This window comes from Artemia franciscana, chromosome 7 (assembly GCF_032884065.1).
Source record: "Artemia franciscana chromosome 7, ASM3288406v1, whole genome shotgun sequence".
In the NCBI taxonomy this organism is placed as follows: Eukaryota; Metazoa; Arthropoda; class Branchiopoda; order Anostraca; family Artemiidae; genus Artemia; species Artemia franciscana.
This window is the reverse complement of record NC_088869.1, coordinates 29671308-29695881: the sequence shown is the minus strand read 5'-3', so window position 1 is coordinate 29695881 and position 24574 is coordinate 29671308. Positions and strand designations below refer to the sequence as shown.

The window sequence follows — 24574 nt, the reverse complement described above, 5'->3', positions numbered from 1 at the left end:
TTCACTAACTTCACAAAATGTAGTCCTCAGGAGTTCAACATAGCAAAGGTATGTTCAAAAATCGCTTCAATTCAATCCTTCTATCTGGCCCTTCAAACAGGAGGGAAACAGTGAAGTGAAAAGTAAACAGAGCTTTATTTCTAAACAAAATTTAAGTCATTTGCAAGAGAAAAGCATTAGTTTGATAAAAACTTATACGTTTCAATTCGTTCGGTCCTTTGATAATACCAGATAATTATTCAGTTAAACATTTATTACCCTTTTCCATTTTATATAATAATACTATTTTTTGACATTTTAACAAAATGTCAATTTCCTTAATTTTTTCGAGAGTATGTACAATAAAATATACTAAATATGACATAATTATTTGAGATCCAGCAAAATACATAAAACAAGAAACGCAATTGAAACTTATGTTACTTGATTGAAGCATTCATTCATATTTTCGTTTCTTCCCTACAGCACTTTCTTCATCTGTTTCATAATCTGTTTCTTCATCATATTCGTCAGCATCTTCATCTTTCTCAATCTGTCTGGAAGAACTTGGAGCTTCTTTATTAGCTATAAAGACAATTAAAATTCAATAAAAGCCAATGATAGTTAAAGATGGGTGCGGAGCGTTGCCCAGTTTTTGGTAATTGAACTACTAAGGCAAAACTTCTCTAATGAAAGGCCTTACTTCGCCGGTCAAGACCCTGCACCTTGGCGATTCTATAGTTCTATGTTAATTGCATCTGCGTCTCTTATTACATCTGCTTCCCTTGTTGATACTACTCCCTAGATAGAGATAAAGATAGTCATCTTAGCTTTCCGGTACCTAATATCACCCCTTTATCCTCCAAGCGACTTAATCATCATAGCATCGAATTTCAGTGCAACTCTCACACCAGAAACTCTTCGAGTTCATTTTTTCGCAACCTCTTTTCTAAGAAACTCAAATTTTATCTTCCCACCTAATAATTTCCCAATTAATAACAACAGTAGAAGCTTGGCAGTATTATTCACGGGGATAGTAGCTTTGATTTTTGGACTTTTACATTGCAGTATTAGCATCACACATTGCACCAACAGCCTTTAAATCAATAACGTCAGAAATTCTTAAATACCAAATTAGTAAGTAATTATGACAGTATCAGATCCTTAAGGTCCAGACCAGCGGTGCTGACTGGGCTGAGAGGACTACAGCAAGTTAGTGGAACTTGAAATGAATGTACTCTAACCTACACAAATTGATTTTTCAATACAATAATAACCTGCTCTGTAACATTTTATTCCAAATACCAATATGCACACCTAAAGAGGCCTTTCCTAAAATAAAATGTCCCTGCGTCGGCCCTGCAGCATTTCTGCAGCATGATTCGATCTCTGGGTCCCGTATTACCAAGCTAAGATCAAACCCACTGCACCACCACAGGACATCAGCACATTCAAGAATACATTGACAATACATTTCAAATTTCTGAATCGAGAGAAACTGCCATCTAACAACTTACTTCACGCCATGAAAAAAAGATGACAGGGGGGAGCATCGAACCTATTAAATGGCAATGAAATACTGCAAATAAAAGAGGTAATGTCTATGGTAATGTATTGACTAGCTGATAGAGTGAAAATAAGGACTATAAGGACTTTTTAAGGACCACTGTGACTTTAGGGAGCAATGTACGACCCCTGGAAACTGCGATATTAAGGATTTTTACATCATTTGGGATGCATTAGTTTAGGATTTTGTTGGCCGTCTTTTTTTTCAAATTGTCAATTTAAGAATCTTCTATCAAAAATAGGATATTCAATTAGAACCATTCAGGGAGTTAAAAGAGGTAGACCTTGCCTATATGTGCGAATCGGGGGATGGAGTGGGGAGGGAATCTGTGTTAGAGGGTAAAGACAGAAGGAATAGGCCTGATCAGGCCGTCTAATCACAAAGATTAAAATCCCTGCATACGTCTAGCTTCAGTAGAGTCTAATTCTACCCCTAAATTTGTAATCAATAATCTCAGTAATTTTCAATTACTAATTTTCAATTAGTAATCTAATTTCCAATTAGTCTAAATCTAATTTTCAATTTAGTATTATAAAATCTAATTTATCCAAATCCAATTATAAAAATCATAAAATTATATAAAAATTATATAATTGGATTAAAATCCAATTATAAAATCTAATATTCAATTAGTAATTTTCAATTACTAGCTTTTGTTGTCTCTAAACAGTGCTTTTGAACTACGTACTTAAAAAACATTCAAAAATGCAGGACGATTTCTTTATATGTCTCCTGAAAGTCATGATTCGAAAGAGGTACACAATATCTAAATGTTCAAATTTAGAGGTGAGGGGAGAGGGGCAAAGGTACACGGACAGAGGAACACTTATTTGTATTCTTCTGAAAAATGAGACAGTTGTTAACAGGGGTATTAAGATTTTACAAAATCACCTAGGCATGAGATTAAATATAAGACTAAGGGGAACTGCATCAATAATAGCAAACAATAGAATTATTCGCAATAGAATAATTGACTTAATTATATATATTTTTATCAGTTGCTTTGGTGTTCTCGTCGAAGTAACTCTATTAGTGACAGTGATCTATGCGGATCTGTTGCGACAATTTTAGTTTAATATTGGTGGTTTTTAGTGTATTTTAGTTTTTTAATCCTAGTTTCTTTTTCGCTGAGGATGCCTCGTTTTTATACAGGCAAAATATGAGTTAGAGCGTAGAAATCGTTGGCGAAAGGGTTTCGTTGACAGAAAATACCCCCTGCTGTCCAAAGTGGATTTGAGATGGGTAAATTCGAGGGCTTTGCCCTGAGGAGCAAAGGACATCAGAAATGTGTGCAGGAACCGCTGAAAGGGGTCGGAAACAGAGCGTAAAGAACTAATTCAGAGGGTTCCAAAGGACCCTGAATGAACAGAAGTAAAAAGACAAAATACTTTTGTGAATCAGCATCAGGAAATGACGAATTGGAGAGGTTCAGTGAATTTTGAGCCCTTCAATCATATCCACTGAAAATTTCAGCATGACTATGATTACGTCAAACTTTACGATCTTTAATGCTCAATTCGAACATATCCACGAAACCTGGGTTTGATATGGGCTAATTGCATAATTCACGCCTTACCATTATGTGAACAGCCCAGAAGGCTATTGTTGGATGTAACGATCATTCAAATTTAAATGACTTTAAACTTTGATTCAGTGCAACATGGGACTGGGGGGGGGGTGCCTGGAATTTCTTTGAACGTGTAAGGGATGTAAGGTTGCCAACAATTGGTTTTGGCCCCTAAAAAGAACATTTCAGAAAATAGCTCAGAATTTACACTTAGAATGAGTCATTCCTCAACTATCTTCCCATTCTACAGTGTAAAAATTCAGGAAGAGAAGACGGGAGCCACTGTTGGTTGCCCTTTAATAGGCAAATATCATTATGTTAACCATAATCAAGACTTAAAATGGCACTTCTTTCACATATTAGCTTAAAAACCAAGCAAGTTATTCTACTCAAAATAAAGATGCGGTAATCCACAATATTAGATTGAAACATTCGAAATAAAGGGTCATTGAGAATAGGCAACAAAAGCAAATGTATAATATTAGCCTAACAGGCGATCAATGAATTAAGTCAGATAACGTGATATTCTACGATATTATTCAACATTTTAGTTTTTGATGTGCTTTTGCTGTTTTAATATTTCTTTATACTTTTATACTTCCTCTTTATAAACTAAAAATACTAGGTTATTTAATGTGCAATCCTTTACGGTTCGTACAAATATTGAGTGTATAAACAAATTCAGAAAAATAAAAGAATAAACAAAACCTACCAGCTTGCTTAGGTGGTACCCCTTTGCTTAGCTCTCTGATCTTCTTTTTCTTCTCATTGAGAATAGCAATAAATTTTGCATACAATTCTGATTCCATCTTTTCTTTAATATTCAATGTTTCCTCAAGCAGTTTGACAAGACGCTCATTTTCTAAAAGAAGGATAATGTAAATATCAAAAACAATATTGACAGTGTTCACCTACAACACAAATATGCGTCTACATATGTTACCAGATGATAAATATCAGTTCATCCTAGAGGGTAACTATAAACACAATAATTAACTTCTAGGAAAAACAAGACACACCCTTTCGTTTTGTGAGTCACCACGGATGTATCCATCGTATTAGGTGTTGCTCTAAATTACTTTTCTTGATTTATTAAATTTAAATTATCCCGATTATATTCATTTGTAGACACACAAAGGGAAGGGGATGTACTGAAGATCCTCCGAGAATAATATTTTTCTCAAGGGATACAGAACCCCTTTAAAAAATTGAAATCTTATAACCTACAATTCCAGCTGGCATTTCAATGCCGCTCGACTTAGTTTATTCTTTAGTGATGACTTTTTTTCAGAGAGGTTTGTGACAAACGAGTGGTCATAGATAATAGAAAAAAAGGTAGAACTCTTTTTTGGCTAGCGCTTATTTGATTTAGGAAAACTGTCAACTGCCACTTTTGTCAAACAAGCGACAATCCTAGTTTGCATGGGATTAACCAAGATACTGCTTGGTTTAACGCATCGAATAGCCCTTCAAAGATATACCATTTTACACGGATATTCCAAGGGATTGTAAGTTCCAATTTTAAAACGCATTATAGTACAGTCTAAAATTTATTAATTACAGACAAATCAAAATGGACACTAACCAAGTAAACAGTAAAACAAGTTTTTTCACATAAAACTAAAGACCGATATTTAACCTAGATACGGGTATGGCTTCTGCCATCTTGATCCCACTCTCGGTTTGTTAAGCTTAACTTGAGCTTTACTGAAAGCTCATTGGATGGCAAAAAATAGGCAGTTACTAATTACTGTTTTTTTACTTACCTACCGTGTAACCGTTTAAAATGTTTTCATTGAAAAAATTATGATTATTTTCGGTATTACAACACTGTACATTAAAGAGAATCCAGTTAACTGATCGCCTTTTATCTCGAGGTATTGAGATGGAATAGCCCACTCTTGAAAATATATGTTCTTTTTTTATAAACAAAAACTACAAGTTCAGGGTAGATAGTGAGGTTGGGTAGAGGAGATATCATGCCTTTTATATTAAGCTAATCTAATTTTTTTCAGATTTAACATTGTTCTTCATCTTCGTTTAAAACTATTATTTACTTTATATAATTATTCGATGCTGTTAAGGGATTCTTTGTATGAGCTATGGAAGTCAGACACATAGAGAATAGTTTATTTACGGTTGGTTCAAATGCAAAGGTGGGATTCAAAAAGCCTCAGAGATAACGGATTATAGCAAGAACATCCGAATTACAGAGAAGAAGTCACATATCAGAATTTGGATGGTTACATGGACTCTTCTGCCAAGCATGCTTACCACTCAAACCAGGAATGAAGGGTGTCATTAAAGAAATATAAAGCGATAGTAGGACATGGACATGTATCTTAACCAGAAAGTCGCGATTATTTTTCTTAGCGTTTAAACGGGCTTTTACATTTTTTTCAAAAGTCTGTCGATTCTTCAATGACTATGACTATCTTGCACATCTAAAATACAATCCTCCTATTTTATCAAACACTCAGACAGTATTTTTTGTACAGCATATGTTCAATGTATGTATGTTGTCAGTGCATAAAAGACAAACACAAATATTGCTACTGAAACTTGAATATCTCTTCCTAAAAGCTGTTATGATGATCCATATCAGACAGACCCATATTGCTCTCCTTCGAGAATGATGAATAGCTCTTAGTGTAAACTGAACTCTGAAACCATTTTTCCTATTTACTAACAAAAAAAAAACTTTTTTATATCATTACCAACAAATTTTAATATTCCAAAACCATATTTACTTTCACCAATTGAAACATTCACTATAAATGAATTTCTTTCAAATAGATGGTTCAATTTTTCTTGTCCATCCCCTTTTTGTCTAGAGTATCGCTGTCCCCTTCTGCTTTCTTCTTAATTACAAGCATGTTTCAAATATCCTATATTTTTAACAGGATTAGCTGTTTATTTTCACTTCATCTTTCCTATATAATCGCCTCTGGCACTTGCAACTATTTTTTTTATTTCAAGTACATTTGAAATAAGTTACGATGTTATCTTTCACACTATTATGTTTTTGTTCTTACTAGTTCAAAGTTCTTCATTCCTTTCTATTATTTTAGTCTCCAACCTCCTTTTAGTTCCAGTCTCATTGCATAGTTAGTGAAGTAATCATATTAACGACGCATCTTGACTACTAAGGTCACTGCAACAGCCTTGGAGGTGTTGCCACAGTAACGTCCGATCTCTGGGTCCTGTATTACCAAGGTATTACTAAGGTCAAACCCATTGGACCACCAAAGTAGTCATTGCATAGTTATTATTATTTTATTTTTTTAAGTTATTTTGCCAAAACATTCTAATCAAATAGAGTCGTGTTTATTAAAGTAATTATCACCGTTTTTCTAAAAATAAACATCTCGGTGGCCACGATTATGATACTTATTTTTCGAACTTTCAGTACTTACTTGTTGACGTCTGCCAATAATGTGAAACTAACAGCTCACTATTATAATTTCTTAACTGCCTAATAGTTTAGGCCTTGAACAAATCGCTGGTTGACAGCAAAAAGTTTGTATCTTCACTTTTTCAAATTTCGAGGAAAACACAATTACAAATTCGATATTTTGTGAAGCTGAATGTAACGTAGATAGAAAAATGAACTGAACACCAGTTTAAAGCCGCTAGTCGGGGAGATCTGTAGGTCAAATTTGGGTCCTGTTGCGAGAAATTTAAGTTCAAAAGGTCAGTTGGAAATTGAATATGAGATTTTTGTCTGTCCTTTCTGCAGCTAAGGCGGTTATTACAAAAGTGCAGGACAGACCATGGGTTCTTTTTTTCACTCAGTTATGAGAATGTGTCACCAAGGCTTTCTGGAGAGACGAAACATTTATTCTAGGAATCTGTCTAGGCCTTTCTGACTTTTCACACTATTTTGAATACTTAAACCGAACTATTTTGAACACTCAAAGCTAATACAAAACGATTTCAAAAATTTCAATTACATGGCTAAAAGAACAAAGCAAGGTAACAAATTTGGCCTTAACTGATTGTCTTTCCCCGTTTTCATATTTTGTATGCGTGTGTGCGTGTGGAGGGGGGGGGGGGTTAGAGCTTCTTCTTCAAGGCATACAATCTGTGCTACAGTGAGTGGGGCGGTCGTTGTCTTGACTGATGCTAGCAAAGATACACTTGCAGTATGTCGTATTCAGAGGAGATATGAGCCTATAGACTAACTGCGCATTTTTGTTTTATTTTTTTAGTAGGAAATAACAGGTTTGCGATCCAACAGCTTTGAAATCACAAGAAACCCAACCACTTCTGTGACATAAATATACTACCTTGCTTTAGATTTAGCTTTCATTGCAATGATTATTTCAGTGACTGACTTGTCAGAAAATGACGCATAACATATCATTTTAGAGTGACCTTGTGCAAAGTGTAGTTTATGTAAATTTAGCGTACTTATAGCTCTTAGAGGTCTACTGGAAAATTCCGCACACTGTTTATTCGGATAATGATTTACGTATGCTCTTTGCTAGCTTTTTGGAGTTACTTCACCAAGTCCAGTATATACTTCGGAATGCTTGAGACTTCTTTCAATAAAATTACAGATTGTATCCACTTCCTGTATTCTGGAGTAGCCTGGCTCAGTGTTCCATTGCTACTTTTTTCAACAGCCTAGGGTACTTACGAAGTATGTCTTGCATAACGGAGCTCATAATTGGATTTCTGTTCTTCGGCACACATGAATACCCCCAAGTGATGATCTCAAAAACTTCGGGATAGGTTGACAGAATTCTTTCACCCACCAAGACAACATCGCTTGCTAGTTCGTCCGCTCTATGACCTGCAACTATTCCAGGCCACATCACGTAGTAAACATCAAAGGGGGTAAGAAATTAGGCAAAAACAACAAAATTGTCTGACGGCAGCATACAGTTACGAAAGATGTCCTCAGGTTAATCGTCCAGTTAGTTACGACAAATTTCGCTTTCATTCAAGGGGCAAAATACACTTATGATACTGTTGATTTGATACTGTTTTGATATTGTTATATACTGTTGATTTGATCAGCCGAATGGTATTGTAAGACCAAACGAACTGCACCAATAGAAAGCTCGTAAAAATCACGTTACATAGTTTTAATATATTAATTTTGGCTAGAGGTGTTGGTTACGGCCATTTTTGCTATCAACCAGCGAAACGTAGATGTTGAAAAAAAAAACTGAGCACAGCTGCGTCAGCAATTGAACCCGTTTCCAAAAAGACGCATGTCAATAACAACAAGAGCTAAGCGCTTATATGGCGCTTGTGACGAGGCCGGACGAGCGAAGAGCCAAGAGCTCATATGGTATGAGCTCTAGCATAATTCTAAGAATCAATAGATTGATTTAAAAGGAAAATCGGAGGCTTAATGCCGGTCGGGATTTAAAATAAGAGCTCTGAGTCACGAGATCCTTCTAAATATCAAAATTCCTCAAGATCCGATCATCGACTCGTAAGCTATAAATACCACGTTTTTCCCACTTTTTCCTCTCCCTTCAGCCCCCCAGATGGTCTAGTCGGGGAAAATGACTTTATCAAGTCAATTTGTGCAGCCCTCGGACACGCCTATCAATTTCCATCGTCCTAGCACGTCCAGAAGCGCCAAAGTACTGCGCCCCACCCCCTAACTCCCCCAAAGAGAGTTGATCCAGTACGGTTGCGTCAATCACGTATCTATGACATTTGTTTATTCTACCCACCAAGTTTCATTCTGATTTCTCTAAGCGTTTTCCAAGATTTCCAATTTCCCCCTCTAACTCCCCCCAATGTCAACAGATCTGGTCGGGATTTGAAATAAGAGCTCCGAAACATGAGTTCCTTCTAAATATCAAATTTCATTAAAATCTGATCACCCGTTTGTAAGTTACAAATACCTCATTTTTTTCTAATTTTTCCGAATTACTCCCTCCCCCTTCCCCCAACTCCACCAAAGAGGGCGGATCCAGTCCGGTTATGTAAGTCACGTATCTTGGACATGTTTTTATTCCTCCCAACAAGTTTCATTCTAATCTCTCCGCTTTAAGTGTTTTCCAAGATTTCCACTCCCCCCCCACGACACTGGATCCGGTCAGGATTTAAAATGAGAAATCTGAGTTACGAGATCCTTCTAAATATGAAATTTCATTAAAATACGATCACTCCTTCGTAAGTTAAAAATACCTCATTTTTTTTAATTTTTCAGAATTAACCCTCCCCCCAACTCCCTCAAATAGAGCGGATCCGTTCCAGCTATGCCAATCACGTATCTAGGACTTCTGCTTATTTTTCCCACCAAGTTTCATCCCGATCCCTCCACTCTAAGCGTTTTCCAAGATTTTAGGTCCCCCCCAACTCCCCCATATGCCACCGGATCCAGAGCGGATCCGTTCTGATTATGTCAGTCACGTATCTTGGACTTGTTGTTATTCTTCCCACCAAGTTTTATCCTGATCTCTCCGCTTTAAGTGTTTTCCAAGATGTCCTCTTTAATGACTCTGGATCCAGTTGGGATTTAAAGTAAGAGATCTGAGTTACGAGGTCCTTTTAAATATGAAATTTCATTAAGATCCGATCACACCTTCGTAAGTTAAAAATACCTCATTTTTTCTAATTTTTCAGAATTAAACACCCCCCCCCAATGCCCCAAAACAGAGCATATCCGTTCTGGTTATGTCAAACACGTATCTAGGACTTCCGCTTATTTTCCCACCAAGTTTCATCCCGATCCCTCTACTCTAAGCGTTTTCCAAGATTTTAGGTCCCCCCCTCCAACTCCCCCAATGTCACCGGACCTGGCCGGGATTTAAAATAAAAGCTCTGAGAAACGATATCCTTCCAAACATCAAATTTCATTAAGATCCCATCACCCGTTCGTAACTTAAAAATACGTCATTTTTTCTACTTTTTCCGAATTAACTGGCCCCCGACTCCTCCCCAGATGGTCAAATCGGTAAAACGACTATTTCTAATTTAATCTGTTCCGGTCCCTGATACGCCTGCCAAATTCCATCGTCCTAGCTTACCTGGAAGTGCCTAAAGTAGCAAAACCGGGACAGACCGACAGAATTGGCGATCGCTAAATGTCACTTGGTTAATACCAAGTGCCATAAAAAGTAATTGTGTTATGTGCTTGTCATTAATGCTATTTTTTAAGGACTCGTGACCAGAAACAGGTAGAAGTAAGCTTTTAAAACTGTACTACACACATTTTTCGTGGATATATGATTTCTAAAGAAAATTATAAGAGGATATAACATCTCAAAAGCAAAAATCAAGTACAGATGGCGAAATCAAAGTGTATGTTCCTAACATCATCATTCATATCATCAGATTTAGTGTAATAGCGGTGACTTAGTAAAGAGTAAGTTGTCCCCCAAGCTCCTTTTTACCCATGTCAAATAGAACCAATGGTCGTAGAGAATTTGAAGGGGTCTCAATCGACAGAAAATTGAAAGCTCTAGAACCCTGTATGAGGTTCGAAAGTGACATGGCTGCAACAACAGATCACAAAACAAAAACAATAAAGTTATTGTTAACTAATATATACCAACTTCCCAGTTTGGTAGAGTGGTTCTGGCGTCTGGAAGAATCGTTTGGGAGATGTTTCTAATCCAATTAGCGCAAGGGAAATCGTAGTAGCTAAAGAAATTTGTATTCTCTTATTCTTTGGAAGGCATTTTTGCTGTAGATATGTTTTATCGTCATTGAAAATGGTTCCTTGTTTTTTTTTTTTTTTTTTTGTAGAAATTGACCTACAGTTTTTTTTAATATGAAATTAATTGGATACAACTTTCTTCTATTGAATATGTTGCGATATTTATGACGTCACTTTAGATAAAGCATAGAATATATTTAAACTTTTAGGAACGGATATACAGTCACAGCTTAGGCTTCTTTTCTAGGGGGGGGGGGATGGTAAAAATAGGCCATATTTTTAAATTTAAAGTAAACAAAGCACGCGAGCACAAGATTCTAAAATAAACTGAGGCCCTGGGCTTATTGAGTGCAAAAAGGCTTATTCAAAATTGTAAGGCTCCCAAAAATATCGAGAGAAAAACAGCGAAAACATTGACTTTAAAGTCACAATTAGAAGTAATACCTGTTAATAGCAAAAATGAAAAATGATAAAAATGCCAACAGTTGGCATGAAAAAGTTGTAAACATGCATTTTAAGCTATTATATATTATATAGCTATTATAATTTATTTGTTTGTCTAATATTGACTTATAGAATTTCTATTTAAGACGATGTTCTCCCAGAGCCTTTTTTTTTTTTGGGGGGGGGGGGGAGTTATTCAAAATAATCCACACAAACAAGTATCTTAGCTGTAACAACGTATCGTATTAAAAAAATATATACTACCTAATTTGAGCTGCTTCTCAGCTTCTTTTAGCTCACAGATCTGCTTCTTGCTTTCAGCTTGATTATGAGCTAGTGTATCTAATAAGAAATCCTGAATGACAGCACAAGATAATTGCTAAAAAGAATAAAATTTAAATAAAAATAAAACAAAAAAGCATACAAAGTAAGTAAATCCTTGGCTTAACTCTGAATTTATTTTACTGGCGCAACTTACGCAATACATTGGATTGAAAGATTAGGAATTGCTTGTGCACAATGGTGGGTAAAAGCAATAATGACCAAGGAGAACTGATTCCTTATTTAATCATATTTTTAAGCTTTTCATTCTAAAGATCGAAGAAAAAAAACAAAACAAAAAAAGCACTTTAGAAGAAAAATATTAGAGAAATAGAATCAGAAATTTTTGCCAACAAGTATTTTCTTGCACTCTATGACGCCATTTGGACTGAGACGCCACACCACATTCCCCTAAAATAAATCTTCGACATAATGCTCCAAAAAAGCGAAATAATACTTAAAAATGGGCGTTTTATAAGTTTCAATCTCCCCCCCCCCAAGAGAATCCGTGGCCCTTGTCCCCCTCCCAAATAAAAAATGCTTCTGATGAGCTATTTCATCTCGTCATTTTATATAGCTCCCAAGCTTATGGTGATTGTAGTATTTTCTTCATACAATTTAATGGGTGTCTGAAAAATTTTTCCCTCAGGCAAAATGAATAAAAACATTACTTAGTTAAAATAAATCCATTTGTAGGTGTCTAGCAGCAAACAAATCGATTCCCGGACAACCTTCTTTTTATTTTAAAGAAAGCAATTGAGCTAGGTGAATGGGACTTTCAGAGGTATTCCGTAATTGATAATGAGCTCATCCCAGAGTTTCATTCGTACGGCTCTAATTTTTTCTTTAAAAGGTGGATGAAAGTTGGCCTGAAAGTCACTCTTTAAACGAGAGACAGATAGCTTACGTTCGGGGACTGAAATAATTTTTTCTCAATTATGCCCGCAGTTGTCTCCTTTCACAAAGCACTCTCACCCCATGTATATGTGTCAAATAAACAACTTATGTCTTAGCCCTAAATAGCAAAATTAGATATCTTTTGGAAAAACTGGACGACACGGTTTTGATGAAATCTGTGCAAGAAATTCTGAAACGTTAGTATAAATTTGATCGGTGCTTTTTGCACAAGTCTTCCTAATATTAAACACTAAGTTAGTAAGCCTTCTATGTTGCATGAAGATATAACGATATTCAAGGGCGATATTTCATAGATTATTTGGGAATTTTTGCCAATGATTTTTCAAAGATATCGATAATAGTATACGCCTGGGGACTCTTATTTATGCGATAAAGTTGAACATACTTCGTGGGAAAGTTGAACATACTCTGCATATGTTATGTCCTATTTTAACAAAAACTCATATTAACTTTATAAATTTCACCACTACGTTTAAAGAGAGGTCTTCTTGTATGATTTATTATATATTTTTAGAGAACTAAAATGAGAAAATTAATCAAAAAAAAAAATTTTGAACAACTAGTCCTTTCCTGAAAACGGAGCTAGCTTCAGTATTTTACGGAATTTAAAGCCTATGCTGAAAGTTACCAATATCATGACTGTTAAAATGCTATTGGAATTTTATTGGTTTATAAGTTTTTTGTTTTCTGCAAGTGGGGTCAAGGACTATTCTACTGCTAAATGGGCATCCTGTTTTTGGGGTGGATTCTGTGTTTTCATTAAAGCGCTAGTTTTTCGGAATTCTACAAATATATGGAAAAATCCTGAGTCACATTATCTGAGATAGTTTTTAGATGTTTGTTGTATAAACTGCATAGAAATATTTTTTTATTCGTTTCAAGTTCAAACTTTTCTCTGTATTTCCATTAGAAAAAGTGTTTTTTAATTAATCGAATTTTAGAAAACTAGCCCTCTTTCGGCTTATCGCTTATACACTCTCTATTGCAAATAATGTGGAATGCAACTCACTTTTTCCAGTTGAAATCTCCCAAACTTCATTTTTATATCCTGGTTCCCTATATCCTTTTTCAAAATCAGTTCGTGGGTATTTTGTTTGAAATCAAATTCAAAATCATGATTTTGGCCTTCTGTAAAAGCTTGTATCAAAACAGCCTTGTATTCATCAATTGCCATATGACACTGGCTGGCAAACTTGGATAATGTAGAAAATGGAACCTAAAAAATTTGGCAATGATCAACCATTTCCTTAGCAAAAATTGTTATATGCAACAAACAGTTCACCACATGTCTAAACATAATTCACAATAACATTGCGTCAAAAATCAGCAGACATGTCTAACCCTTTCACGAAAGTGAATTGATGCGTTCCAATTAGTTCTACAGCAGGTCTGATTGAAAATTATCAAAGCCGTCTAATAATGTAATTTTTCCCTAATTACTTTAACATACTCTACAGTAAACACAAATTGTGAATAACTTTGACAACCTTGTTTTCATTCTCTTGTAAATCATGAAAATGTAAACTATGGTCATTATAACATATTGAACTTCAAATCTTTCCTCTTTTTTGATTTTTCCCGGAGGGTTGGGAAATTGAAAAATAAGCATGTTCAAATTTCCTAGAAATTTGTTCTTTGGGTATTTTTGACAAAAGCCTTTGTTTCTGAACTGACAATATACGTATTTGTGTTTTGTAGAAACTAGGGAAATCTTTCTGAAAGCAAAATGCAAGAAAAGTAAGAGGGTAAATTCCAAAACTATCAATACGCCACAAAACGTCACTTTCTTTGGAAAGTTTCTTGAAGGTCCACAATTCAACTTTCTTACAACTCCCTTTCTACGAATATTCTAAAAGTGAGACTTTTCCGTATTTTTGATATGGAGTAAATAGTCTGGCTCGGGAGTGTGTCCACACATACGGGATTAACCCCCCCCCCTCCCCAGTACATCTATCTTATAGTCAAAGCCAGGACTGTTGAAGCCTGTTAGCCTCCTATCCTCCCTCATGCTCAATTGTAAGGCTTTGCATTTTCTAGTAAAGAGAGGTATATAATTATACAAACAAAAAGGTTTTACCAAGCTTCACTTGTTTTCCAAGTCTGTTTCTCTCAAGCTAAAGGCCTTGGCAAGGTCTATATTGGAGTCTTCTCAGGTTTTCAGTAAGAATCTCAACCAAATTTGTATCATTTCTCAAAGCTAGCAGGTATTTTTGGGACCAAACAAATTACAAAGTTTCAGCTTTCTTTTGAAGGTGTAGTTGTCTTTGGGAATCAACAAATTGTAAATGTTTGAATTTTTATGGATGAAAACTATCATCAAATTAAAAAAAAATAGTCTTGCTTATTAATTTTCACAATTTGACATTGCAATACTGACGAAAATGCAATAAGACCCTAAAAATCTATAGTTTTGAAGCAATAAAAAAAATTCTAGAAAATCGCAGCTTTCACTTAAAAATAGACCTACATTGAGTCCAGATGGCAAAAATGTCTTATTTTAATGCCCTAGATACTTGGATGACTTTTTTTTTCGATTTTATTTGGGTCTTTGGCAAATGAGCCACACATTTATCTTTATAGGAATCCATTATCAAAGACTAAGTACTTCAGCAACAGTGGTGAAGTACTGAAGTACATGACTGCATTAATCAGACCACTGCTTCATAAAAGCAGATTTAGGTGTCAAAAAGAATTGACGTCTATATCTCTATGCTGAAAGTTCTCAACTCTATTGATTTCTACTAAATCAAGGAAAATTCCTTAGATTCTAGTTCAGTTCGTCATGTATTAATTTTGGCTGTGTCAATTTTGAGTGTATTTATGACTAGTCTGTGAACAGGGCTACATCTTCTGGACTAGAGGTCTGGGATATAGCAGGGTTACCTCATCTGTCTAATTGAGGTCGATGATGTTGTCTCAGGCCAGAATCCATGCTGTCCAGGCAAAAAAAGCTTTTCATAGTTATATGTTTGAAGATTGAATAATTGACTATGCATCACATGTCATAATGACAGCTAGAGCCTAGTTCAGCTAATCACTGCTCCTTCACTATTTCTAAGACTTATATTATTACGTAGAATACAGGTTTATACTACCTTAAAGCAGGCAAAAGAAAATTATTCCTGAATTTCTGCTTGCATTTAATTTCATTTGACTATGGGATTTCAATTATTTGTCCCAGATTTCAATCTATAGTGGAGACCAGGAAGTAGTGATCACTTTACAAAATTGCAAATAACTTTTTGTTGGACTTGTTATTACACATTCAAACTTATCATGTGGTCTGTGTTTGAGTAATAGATGACAAACTTGTGTCCCTTACCAAATTTCTGTTGGAAGTGATCTATGAGAAGCTACTAAAAAGTGTCCACATACTTACAACACTAGAAAATAACAGACAAAGGTAATTTGGACATAGGTTTTCATTATATCGTGGACTGTTAAAGTTAAAACTAGAAGAGTAGATGACTTAGTATTTGATTTGTTTGATGTATATTAAATTTTTTTTAACATGAATAAAAATTAGGCATGCACTAACAACCTAGGCAATATTCAGCTACAGACCTAGTAGGGCATTTTGATTAACTGTTTGATGTCAAATTGGAACAAGTTCGACTGAAAAAGAAAGCTGTTTTTCTTATCACAGAGCATCCATTAAGGGATGGAGGCTCAATGTATATTTTAATTTTGCCTCTGTCAATTGTACAAATCTGATCCATCCTCATGAATAGCCCACGTTCCAAATAAAGTATCTTGCTTTGATTTTCCTCCAGGAGGAAAACTGCAACTCCTTTATACCATTCTGAGTTTGTCCATCTTGGGTGATGTCAGTTAAATGGCTGCTCAACACCTTATAAAGTTGACATTTTCTTATGTCTCAGCACAGTCATAAGGTGAATAGTTGCCAAAACGCTCACAGACTATGGTTTGGTTGAATCCTGTTGCCAAAGCAATATTTGCAGATAGAGGAGCACAGATAAAACACCTCAAGGTTTCTCTTCATGAATGAAGCAAACCAATCCCTTTTGTTATTTTCCCAGCTATCTGCAATCTGATTCAATTTTGTATACTGATAGGCCAGAATATAGGATTGCTTTAGGCTAAGTCAATGCTGCAACTTGCTAGCTTCTCGGGGTTAATGTGTTTACTGGCTATGAATACCTCTGGTTCCTTACTCTTGAGTTCATTTAAGGATATTTCCTTGCATAGGTTTTATCAGGCTTGCTATAAAGGACTAGAATTCCTTTCTTGGTGCCCCTTTTCGAGTAGATTTTGCAAAAACCAGGGCATCGTGGACGTTCCTTTCTATAGAAACCAGGTCACTGGTGTTTGTGATAGCTTCAAGTTAATCACCAAAAAAACTTTAAGCATGTCCAATCCATATAGTTATATTTCAAATTGTATTTGTGCCTTTCACATCCTAAGAAGCACTCTCTTGAGCCTTGCTGATAAACTTCCAATGAATAAATACTACTTGCTGTCAATTCTAATGAGATAAAAACCAAGAAATTTGTCTTGCCTTTGAAAATTCACATCTTTGACTCTTAGAAATGATTGTATAATCCAAGCAGGAAAAGCCGTGAACCATCTGCCATTATCAATAATGTTACCTATTTTTGCTTACAATGTATTTAAAGCCTGAGTCTCCCGGAATGCATGGAAATGGGGTGTCCATTTTACCTGGTCTTCCCTAAACCCTATAGGCAAGTGTATTCTCCTGATGAGCCCTCGTGTTGGGTTGTTGCCTCTGAATTATTTGTCTTTACTGTTTTTATTGTTTGGTAGATGACGACTTATACTTATTACTTATACATGACTTACACTTATACATGACTGCCTGTCCATGGATTATTCTTTATGGCTGATTGTGTATGGCTATGCTGTTTGACCTATGTGGTTGTATGGATGAGTAGGGTTAAGGCCTCATTCAAGTGCTGGTCTATATTAATCATTAATTTAGGAAAACAGTTTTCCCTTTCTCCTTATATCTCTTTTTTTTTAATGTGTTTGTGCTGTTGCATTGATAATTTCTCTTTTCGTTACATACTGTATTTGGCAAAAGCCTATGATGTAGAATTTTACTCATACTTACTGTAAGCCCACAGCTTAAGCATAAGAAATCTACCCTAGTACAACTCACCTTTCCACTCCATGATGTTTTCTTTTGACAAGGTATACTCATCACATGGATATTGAACCCTTTGTGTTTGTCTTCAGACAATGATCCACAAAATTTTTCATTGTCCACATGGAAAAGACATGTTGAATTTTCTATCTGCATTTTTCTTTTACTGGTATCTCTCTTTTCTGGCAATAAAACCAATCCTATCTACAGTTGCAGCATAACTGATGCCATGAGCATGTTGCACAATGGGAAGCTGGGTGAAGTAATCCAAAAAGTTATTCTAGCATAATACTCAAGCCACAGGATAATGTTTTATTTCACAAGCTGGAAAGCAAAGCCAGCTTAGTTTTCTCTTGTTTATTTCCAGTAGTAACAATAAGCAGAAAGCTGCAAAACTGTTATTCATGGGACAAACAAGAACTAGATAGACTTAAAAAATCAAATCCTGCCTACTAGTAGAAGGTGTTTGTGTTTAGTCGTTTTTGGCACCAAATTCAAATCATTACACTCAAGACTTCTGATTTTGACCTTTTTCTTTATTGCCTTAAATTGCAGTTGCTAGTTGTAAGATGAATCCTGTGTCTGCCAGCATGCTATTGTTGTTATGTTTATGTTATTATCAATCACACAAAGAAATGAACAGCTTCTTCAAAAAAACAAAAAATCAAAATAATGACTAAGGCCAGTTATTAACACTTGGTTATACTCATAGTTGCTTATGATAATGTATTTCTTTTTTTCACAAGGTGATTAATGGCCAGCATTATGCAGGTACCAATCTCCTGATTTGATATCTTTGGTTGGGAGTGCAATGCATGGTTGGGGGCAAATTAAAGGAAGCATGATCAATTTTTTAATAACTTAGCTTTTTCATTTGTTGTTTGTGAATAGCCAGTAATATTCACTGGCCAATCTTATAAAGCACCTTTGATATCCATTGGTTTTCGCTACTCATATTTCTTTTGCTACTAAGAAACAGATTGTCACAAAAAAAAACATATTTTGAATACTTTTGATAGATTCTAGATTAATGAACAATGTAGGTTCTTTGTTGATGTTAGCATAACAGCATTACTACAAAAATACAAACTGAAACGGAATAAACTAGGTTGAAAAGTGGTTACAAAAATGAAATACCTTTGGGGCCCCTTCCAGGGTTCAAGATTCAATTAGCCCCAGAAGCAATTATTGAATTATGAAAGAGCATAAAAAAAGACATCAAATAATATTTTCACTTTCATCCTGGCTAAATTATATAGCCAACTACAAATTTACCACAATTCTTAGTTCACAATATGCAGAAAACTTGGTATGCATGTAACTGAACCCCTGTAACTTAACCACCATGCAACTGAAACCCTATGCAACTTAATCTCATTCAACAAAACTGCATGTAACTGACCCACCATGCAACTAAACCCTTGTGTAACTGAACCACTGATAACAGTTTTTTAGTATCCAGAAACTATAGGGTAATATTATTGGGTAAAACACAAGTTAGAATCTTTACATGTTCAATCTTGATGGAACTGTTTGTTTTTCTAAAATCATGAAATAAACACCTGAAAAGATCATTCATAAGAAAAAAGCTGTTTTATTTTTGAAAAAAAAAGATTCAATATCACTAACTCTTAAAACAGTTTTATTTCTCTTTTTTTCAGATGAATCAGACCTTTCTGGACATTGAGTAATAAACCTCTGTGTTGAAAATACTCAAACTTTTTGAATCTAGATAAAAAAAATTTTTGCCATATGTCTTTGAGGAGATTGTAGCAAAAAAGGACATGGGAGGGGGACTGTTGCACTCCAGCCTTTTTTTCAACATGCCTTGAATGATTAAACTACATACTTTCAGGCTTATACCCACACCTATTCTCAACTCATTGCAGATATGGCTTTTTGTAAAACTGGGTGCACATAGTGCCTTTTGATTTAGTTGAGGAGGCTCCTGAACATTTTCCAAAGAATGTGAAAGCTGATTCCATCATTCATTCTAGATATTACTGGTATTTCTTTTTCACAACTAATAAAGGAAAAAATGTTTTTTGATTGGGTTTGAAATTCTTCTTGACATTTCTTTAAAGTTTAGTTTTTGACTCTATGTTTTTTTTTATATTTCTAGGATCAAACATGCCCAATTTTTTGATAAAGAAAACATTATATGTTGAGAATAGGCAACTTTATAACTTACATCACTTGCACCTGGTACTGAGGGTTGAGAACCTTGGAGGAATAGTTATTTAACATCTGAACTTTTTTAAATGAAATTATCATCTCAAAATTTAGATTTGATGTATTTGGGGGAAAAAGAGGGTGGACTGGAAGCCCACTGATCACTTTTAATTCTTAAAAAGTACAGTGAAACTTTTGATTTCCAATTGAATGAGACTCCCCCTCCATGTTCATTGATTTCTGACATCCTGAAATGGTTGAAAAGTTGATTTTCTTTGATTGAAAATTTTTCAAAACAGTCCCAGCATCCTTACCTCAGCAAAGTTCAACCAGGACCCTAAACTTTGCTGAAGATTCTGGTTGAACTTCATTGAGGTAAGGATGCTGGGACTATTTTAAAAAAAATTTCATTTTACTTTTATTGTTTTGATCCTGTTGTAAGTTTTTTCTTCTTATATATTTTTATATTGCTGAGGAAAGCCCTTGGAAATACTACTACTACTACTACTACTAATAACTCACTGCAGCACCAAGCCGCCTGAGGCCAACACAGCTACGCACGCTCCTCCTCCAACCTAATCTATTTAAAGCCTCCCTCTTTACACCCTCCCAGGAAGTTCCCATTTCCTTTAAATCCTTATTTATGACATCCTCCCAACCCAGACAAGGACGACCTGCTTTCCGTGTAGCCCCAGACGGTTGGCCAAAAAGGACAATCTTCGGTAATCTGTCATCCTTCATCTGTAGAACGTGGCCTAGCCATCTCAACCTTTCTTTCATTATAGCCCCAGAAAGCGGGATTGAACCACACTTTTTGTACAACCTACTGTTTGAAATACGGTCAGTCAGCCGGGTACCCAGAACAATCCGTAGGCAATTTCTCTGGAAAACATCTAGTAAATTTTCATCTGCTTTTTGGAGTGTCCATGCTTCAGAGCCATATTTGACCACTGTCATCACTGTAGCTTCCAATATTCTAATCTTGGTTTGTAGGCTTATCTTTCTATTCTTCCAAACTTTTTTTAACTGTGAAAAAACACCCTGAGCTTTAGCTATCCTACTTTTAACATCTTCACTGCTCCCACAATCTTTACTAATAATACTACCAAGGTAACTGAAGCTCCCAACCTGATCAATCTTTTCGTTACCTAAGGTCACCTGTTCATCTTCACTTATTCCTAACCTTAGTGACTTAGTCTTCTTAACATTAATTTTTAAGCCTATTTTAGCACCCTGAACTCGTAAAACCTCTAAAAATTCATTCATTTTGCTCACACTTTCATCTAATATGCTTAAATCATCAGCATAATCTAAGTCCAGAAGCGTTCTTCCTCCCCATTTGATTCCATGGTCTCCAATTGCCTTTCCTGTGCTCCTTAAGACGAAGTCCATCAAAATGATCCATATAAAGGGGGATAGAACACAACCCTGCTTAACTCCTGATTTAATACAAAACCAGTTGCTAACCTCATTTCCTACCTTAACCGCAGCAGTATTATTCTCGTACATAGCACAAATCACTTTAATGTATTTTTCTGGTATACCATATAACGATAAGACCTTTGTTAACGCTGTTCTATCAACAGAATCGAAAGCTTGCTCATAATCGATAAAACTAAGGACCAAAGGTGTTCTAATTTGTTTACTGCTGTCTTGGGAAATTTCCTATTGTTCGTCTTGTTTTTGGTGTTTGAGTTTGTGTTTATGCCATCCTTTCCCATGAAAAAGACCCCCTGTGGAGAATAACCCCAGGAAATACCACCTCACAGAAAATACCTACCTGTGGAAAATCTAGTACCCCCCCTGAAAAACCCCTTGTGGTTGGTTAGTCTCCAGTCACTTTCAGCTTATAAAAGAGGACTAAATTTGCATGGGGATTATAAAAAAATTTCTACCTTTACCTCCTCTTGTCTCTTGAAGGCTCAATTAGAGCAGAAATGTTTTGGCATTAAACTTTGTCCTTTGAGGTATCTTCCTCTCTCCCTAGCTACAAAACAAACAGATAACTGTATTGCAGAAGTTTTAAGTGCCTTGTTTTGTAAATGGTCTATTGCTTACAGATAATATCTGTTTATTGGGAAACATTTGAACATTTTTCATGTGGGAGTTTTCTGATAGGGGGAGGGAGGGGGTCTGGAGAATTTCCATGAAAAGAAAAAATTTTAAGGAGGAGGAGGGCAAGACTTGTGCATAAATTGCTCTTTTCCACTATCCTTAGCACTTCTTAATTAAAATAAACCAAAAAACATAGCTCAAATAAAATTTCAAAACAATATTCTGTTTGCAAGGGGTTATTTTTTGGGGGATAGATTACCATGGGTGGAGGGAGGGGTAAATGCCTAGACCTGTAGACAGTGACACGGAAAAGGGAATCCCCATTAAACAACACAAAGAAGGAGAAATAAATTTGGCTTTATGAGTTTTCTACATCCAATTTTCTTTGTTTTTGTGACAGCAAAACATAGCTTTTTGTATTAATCATCTTGACAGTCATTTGTATCATGATTTTAAAAAGCAAACAATTCCAAAAAGGTTGGACATATAAAGATTCTAAATTATGTTTCACCCAATATAAGAATGGTGGTTGAGTTGCAAGGTGATTCAGTTGAATGATGGTTCAAATGCATGGTGGTCAAGTTGTGAAGTGGTTGAATTGCATGGGATTGAGTTGCATAAGGGTTTAGTTGCACAGGGGATTCAGCTACATGGTGGTTTGGTTGCATGATGGTTCAGTTGAACAGTAGATTAGCTGCACAGTGGTTCAGTTGTAATGGAACCAAAAAATTGCAGCAAATACATTTTGAAGGGGCTTCCATTACACTCAACCCTCTACAAATATATAGCCCAAATTATATATTTTCAATGCACATGCACACCCACAGGGGGGAGGGAGCTAAATGGGCTGTATCCCCCTCAAGAAAAAAAGTTATACTCTCTTTTTGAATCTTAATTAATCTGCTCAGTTTTATCACTAATCCCTTAATCTCTATTCAAAACTTGCTTTGAAAGAACTAAAATATTCCTAAAGTGATGCCTTAAAATACCCATTCTGGTAAAATTCTAGCTAACTGACTTCTTGCTATCTTGGAAAAGGTTAAGGTTAGGAAAATAAATCTTTCAGGGATGGGTCTACAGGCTAAAGTATGTCTGGGGAAGGTATTTTAAAGTACCCACCTCCACTCCTTCTCCCTCTAGAGGGTCCTGAAATTTGCCTACATGATAGGTCTATACCTATTGAAATTTTGACAAAACAACATTTTACCCTAATTTTCAGTTACTAGTTGCTTGTTCTCTGCCTTTAACTCTGAAAATGCAATCTCTTGTTATCTGAACAGAAATTTGAGTAATATCAATGTTTTTTTTTCAAAATTTAGGAAATGTAATTGCATATCTTTAAAACCTTATAAAATGGAATTGAGCAAAGCTGTGAAGCTGAAAACAATTTTGTTTTACTTCAATTAAGCAGAAGATCTATTTTACAATGTTTCACTTTTATAACATGCATATTTTTAAAGGTCATCAAAGGTCAGGACCCTCTAGAGGGAGAAGGAGTTGAGATAGTTGCTTCAAAATACCTTCCTGGGACATACTTTAGACTGTAGATTCATCCCTGAAAGTTTCATTTTCCTAACCTAAACCCTTTCTGAGATAGCAAGAAGTCAATTAACTAGAATTCTACTGTATAGTGGAAGTGACTTCAAAACATGTTAACTATTGTTTCCCTGCATATTTTTCTTAACACACTACCATCTCAAGAGCCCCAATTTTAGGCTTATAGCCAACCAGAGAGAGTACAATTTTGGAAAACTCATGATCTTTCATCATTTGAATTAAGAAAGAAAAATCTTTAACTGTCTATATTTATATTACATTTAAATGTAATTATTCTGTTTAGCACACTTCTTTTAGGCTAGATTCAGTCTAGCTGATCCAAGACTCAATCTGTTTGCAATTGGATTTTTCTGTTCTAACACTAGGCTATGATCTTGTGTCCAGGATTAGGTCTACAGTTGTCAATCACTGCACTTAAATTTTGAATGATGCATATGGTTAAATTAATCAAGCTAATCTTATACTTATTAAGAAGATTTTGAAGAATCCAATGGTAAAAAAATCTGCTTTCTTAGTACAATGACAGAGATTTAACTTTTGAAGTAGCCTAGCAATCAGCTATTTGAGCACATGGTATCTTACTCTACTTGAGTGGCTGAATGATGGGGCTATAGGCTACCTGGGATGATTGGAAGGAGGATGCATTTTCACAGGCACAACTAGGGGGATTAATCTAATAAAGATCATAAAATTTGGAAATTAAAATGTGCTAGAGCTGTTCAAGAATTTGTATGAGGAAATATGGACTACCGTGAAGTCATTTCACCCCTTTGGTTTCAGAATAGCATCTTCAGTCCCTCTTTTTCTTCAGCAGTGGGTTGCAGGATTCCTGCAGCAGAAATGGTCTGCCATTGATCATTGTCTTCATAAAACAATATCTAAAAACACAAATGTCGGAAGCGGGAGTACCTGAGCTACCTGTTTCCAGCAGTTTATGGCTAATAGGCCGACTGGTACCAGTATAGTATGGCGCTTGCTGCTCATTCTCGCTCTTTTCTGCACTGTAGAATTCTAACAATGTTCCATTGTCTTTTTCATGATCTGAATCATCAAATTATATTGGTCTCTTAGTGTTAGTGATAGAGTTATAAAGTAATGATGGAATCAAATGTTTTTGGAACACTCATTTTCCGGCAGCTTAACATAATCTTTGTGGTTAGTGGTGCCGGTACCAAACACGCAAAAAAATATGTTGGGGGGTTTCTACTAATGTTGAACACCACCTACATAGTGTTGAAC

General features: G+C 35.5%; 1 protein-coding gene across 4 annotated transcripts; it reads right to left on the bottom strand.

The window, feature by feature from the left end:
- Positions 1-347: 347 nt before the first annotated feature.
- Positions 348-24334, bottom strand: LOC136029133 (DNA repair protein XRCC4-like). 4 transcript variants are annotated; one of them, XM_065707217.1, is made up of 6 exons: positions 24086-24242; positions 17567-17875; positions 13436-13642; positions 11452-11566; positions 3826-3975; positions 348-564 (listed from the first exon to the last, which is right to left on the bottom strand). In XM_065707217.1, exons 2-6 carry the CDS (start codon positions 17705-17707, stop codon positions 437-439), a joined length of 741 nt encoding a protein of 246 aa, XP_065563289.1. In that variant the 5' UTR covers positions 17708-17875; positions 24086-24242; the 3' UTR covers positions 348-436. The 4 variants fall into 4 exon arrangements, with proteins under 4 accessions (XP_065563289.1, XP_065563290.1, XP_065563291.1 ...); XM_065707218.1 differs by having other exon boundaries at positions 23955-24093; XM_065707219.1 differs by lacking the exons at positions 17567-17875; positions 24086-24242 and adding an exon at positions 24245-24334.
- Between the last annotated feature and the right edge of the window lie 240 nt (positions 24335-24574).

Bases quoted from the DNA above. Each gene is read 5' to 3' on its own strand.
- LOC136029133 (XM_065707217.1), bottom strand. From the start codon at position 17,707: ATGCAGATAGAAAATTCAACATGTCTTTTCCATGTGGACAATGAAAAA. The intron at 13,643-17,566 runs GTGAGTTGTACT...CAAATTTTTTAG, and splicing joins AAACATCATGGAGTGGAAAG to GTTCCATTTTCTACATTATC. The intron at 11,567-13,435 runs GTGAGTTGCATT...TATTCTTTTTAG, and splicing joins GGAGATTTCAACTGGAAAAA to CAATTATCTTGTGCTGTCAT.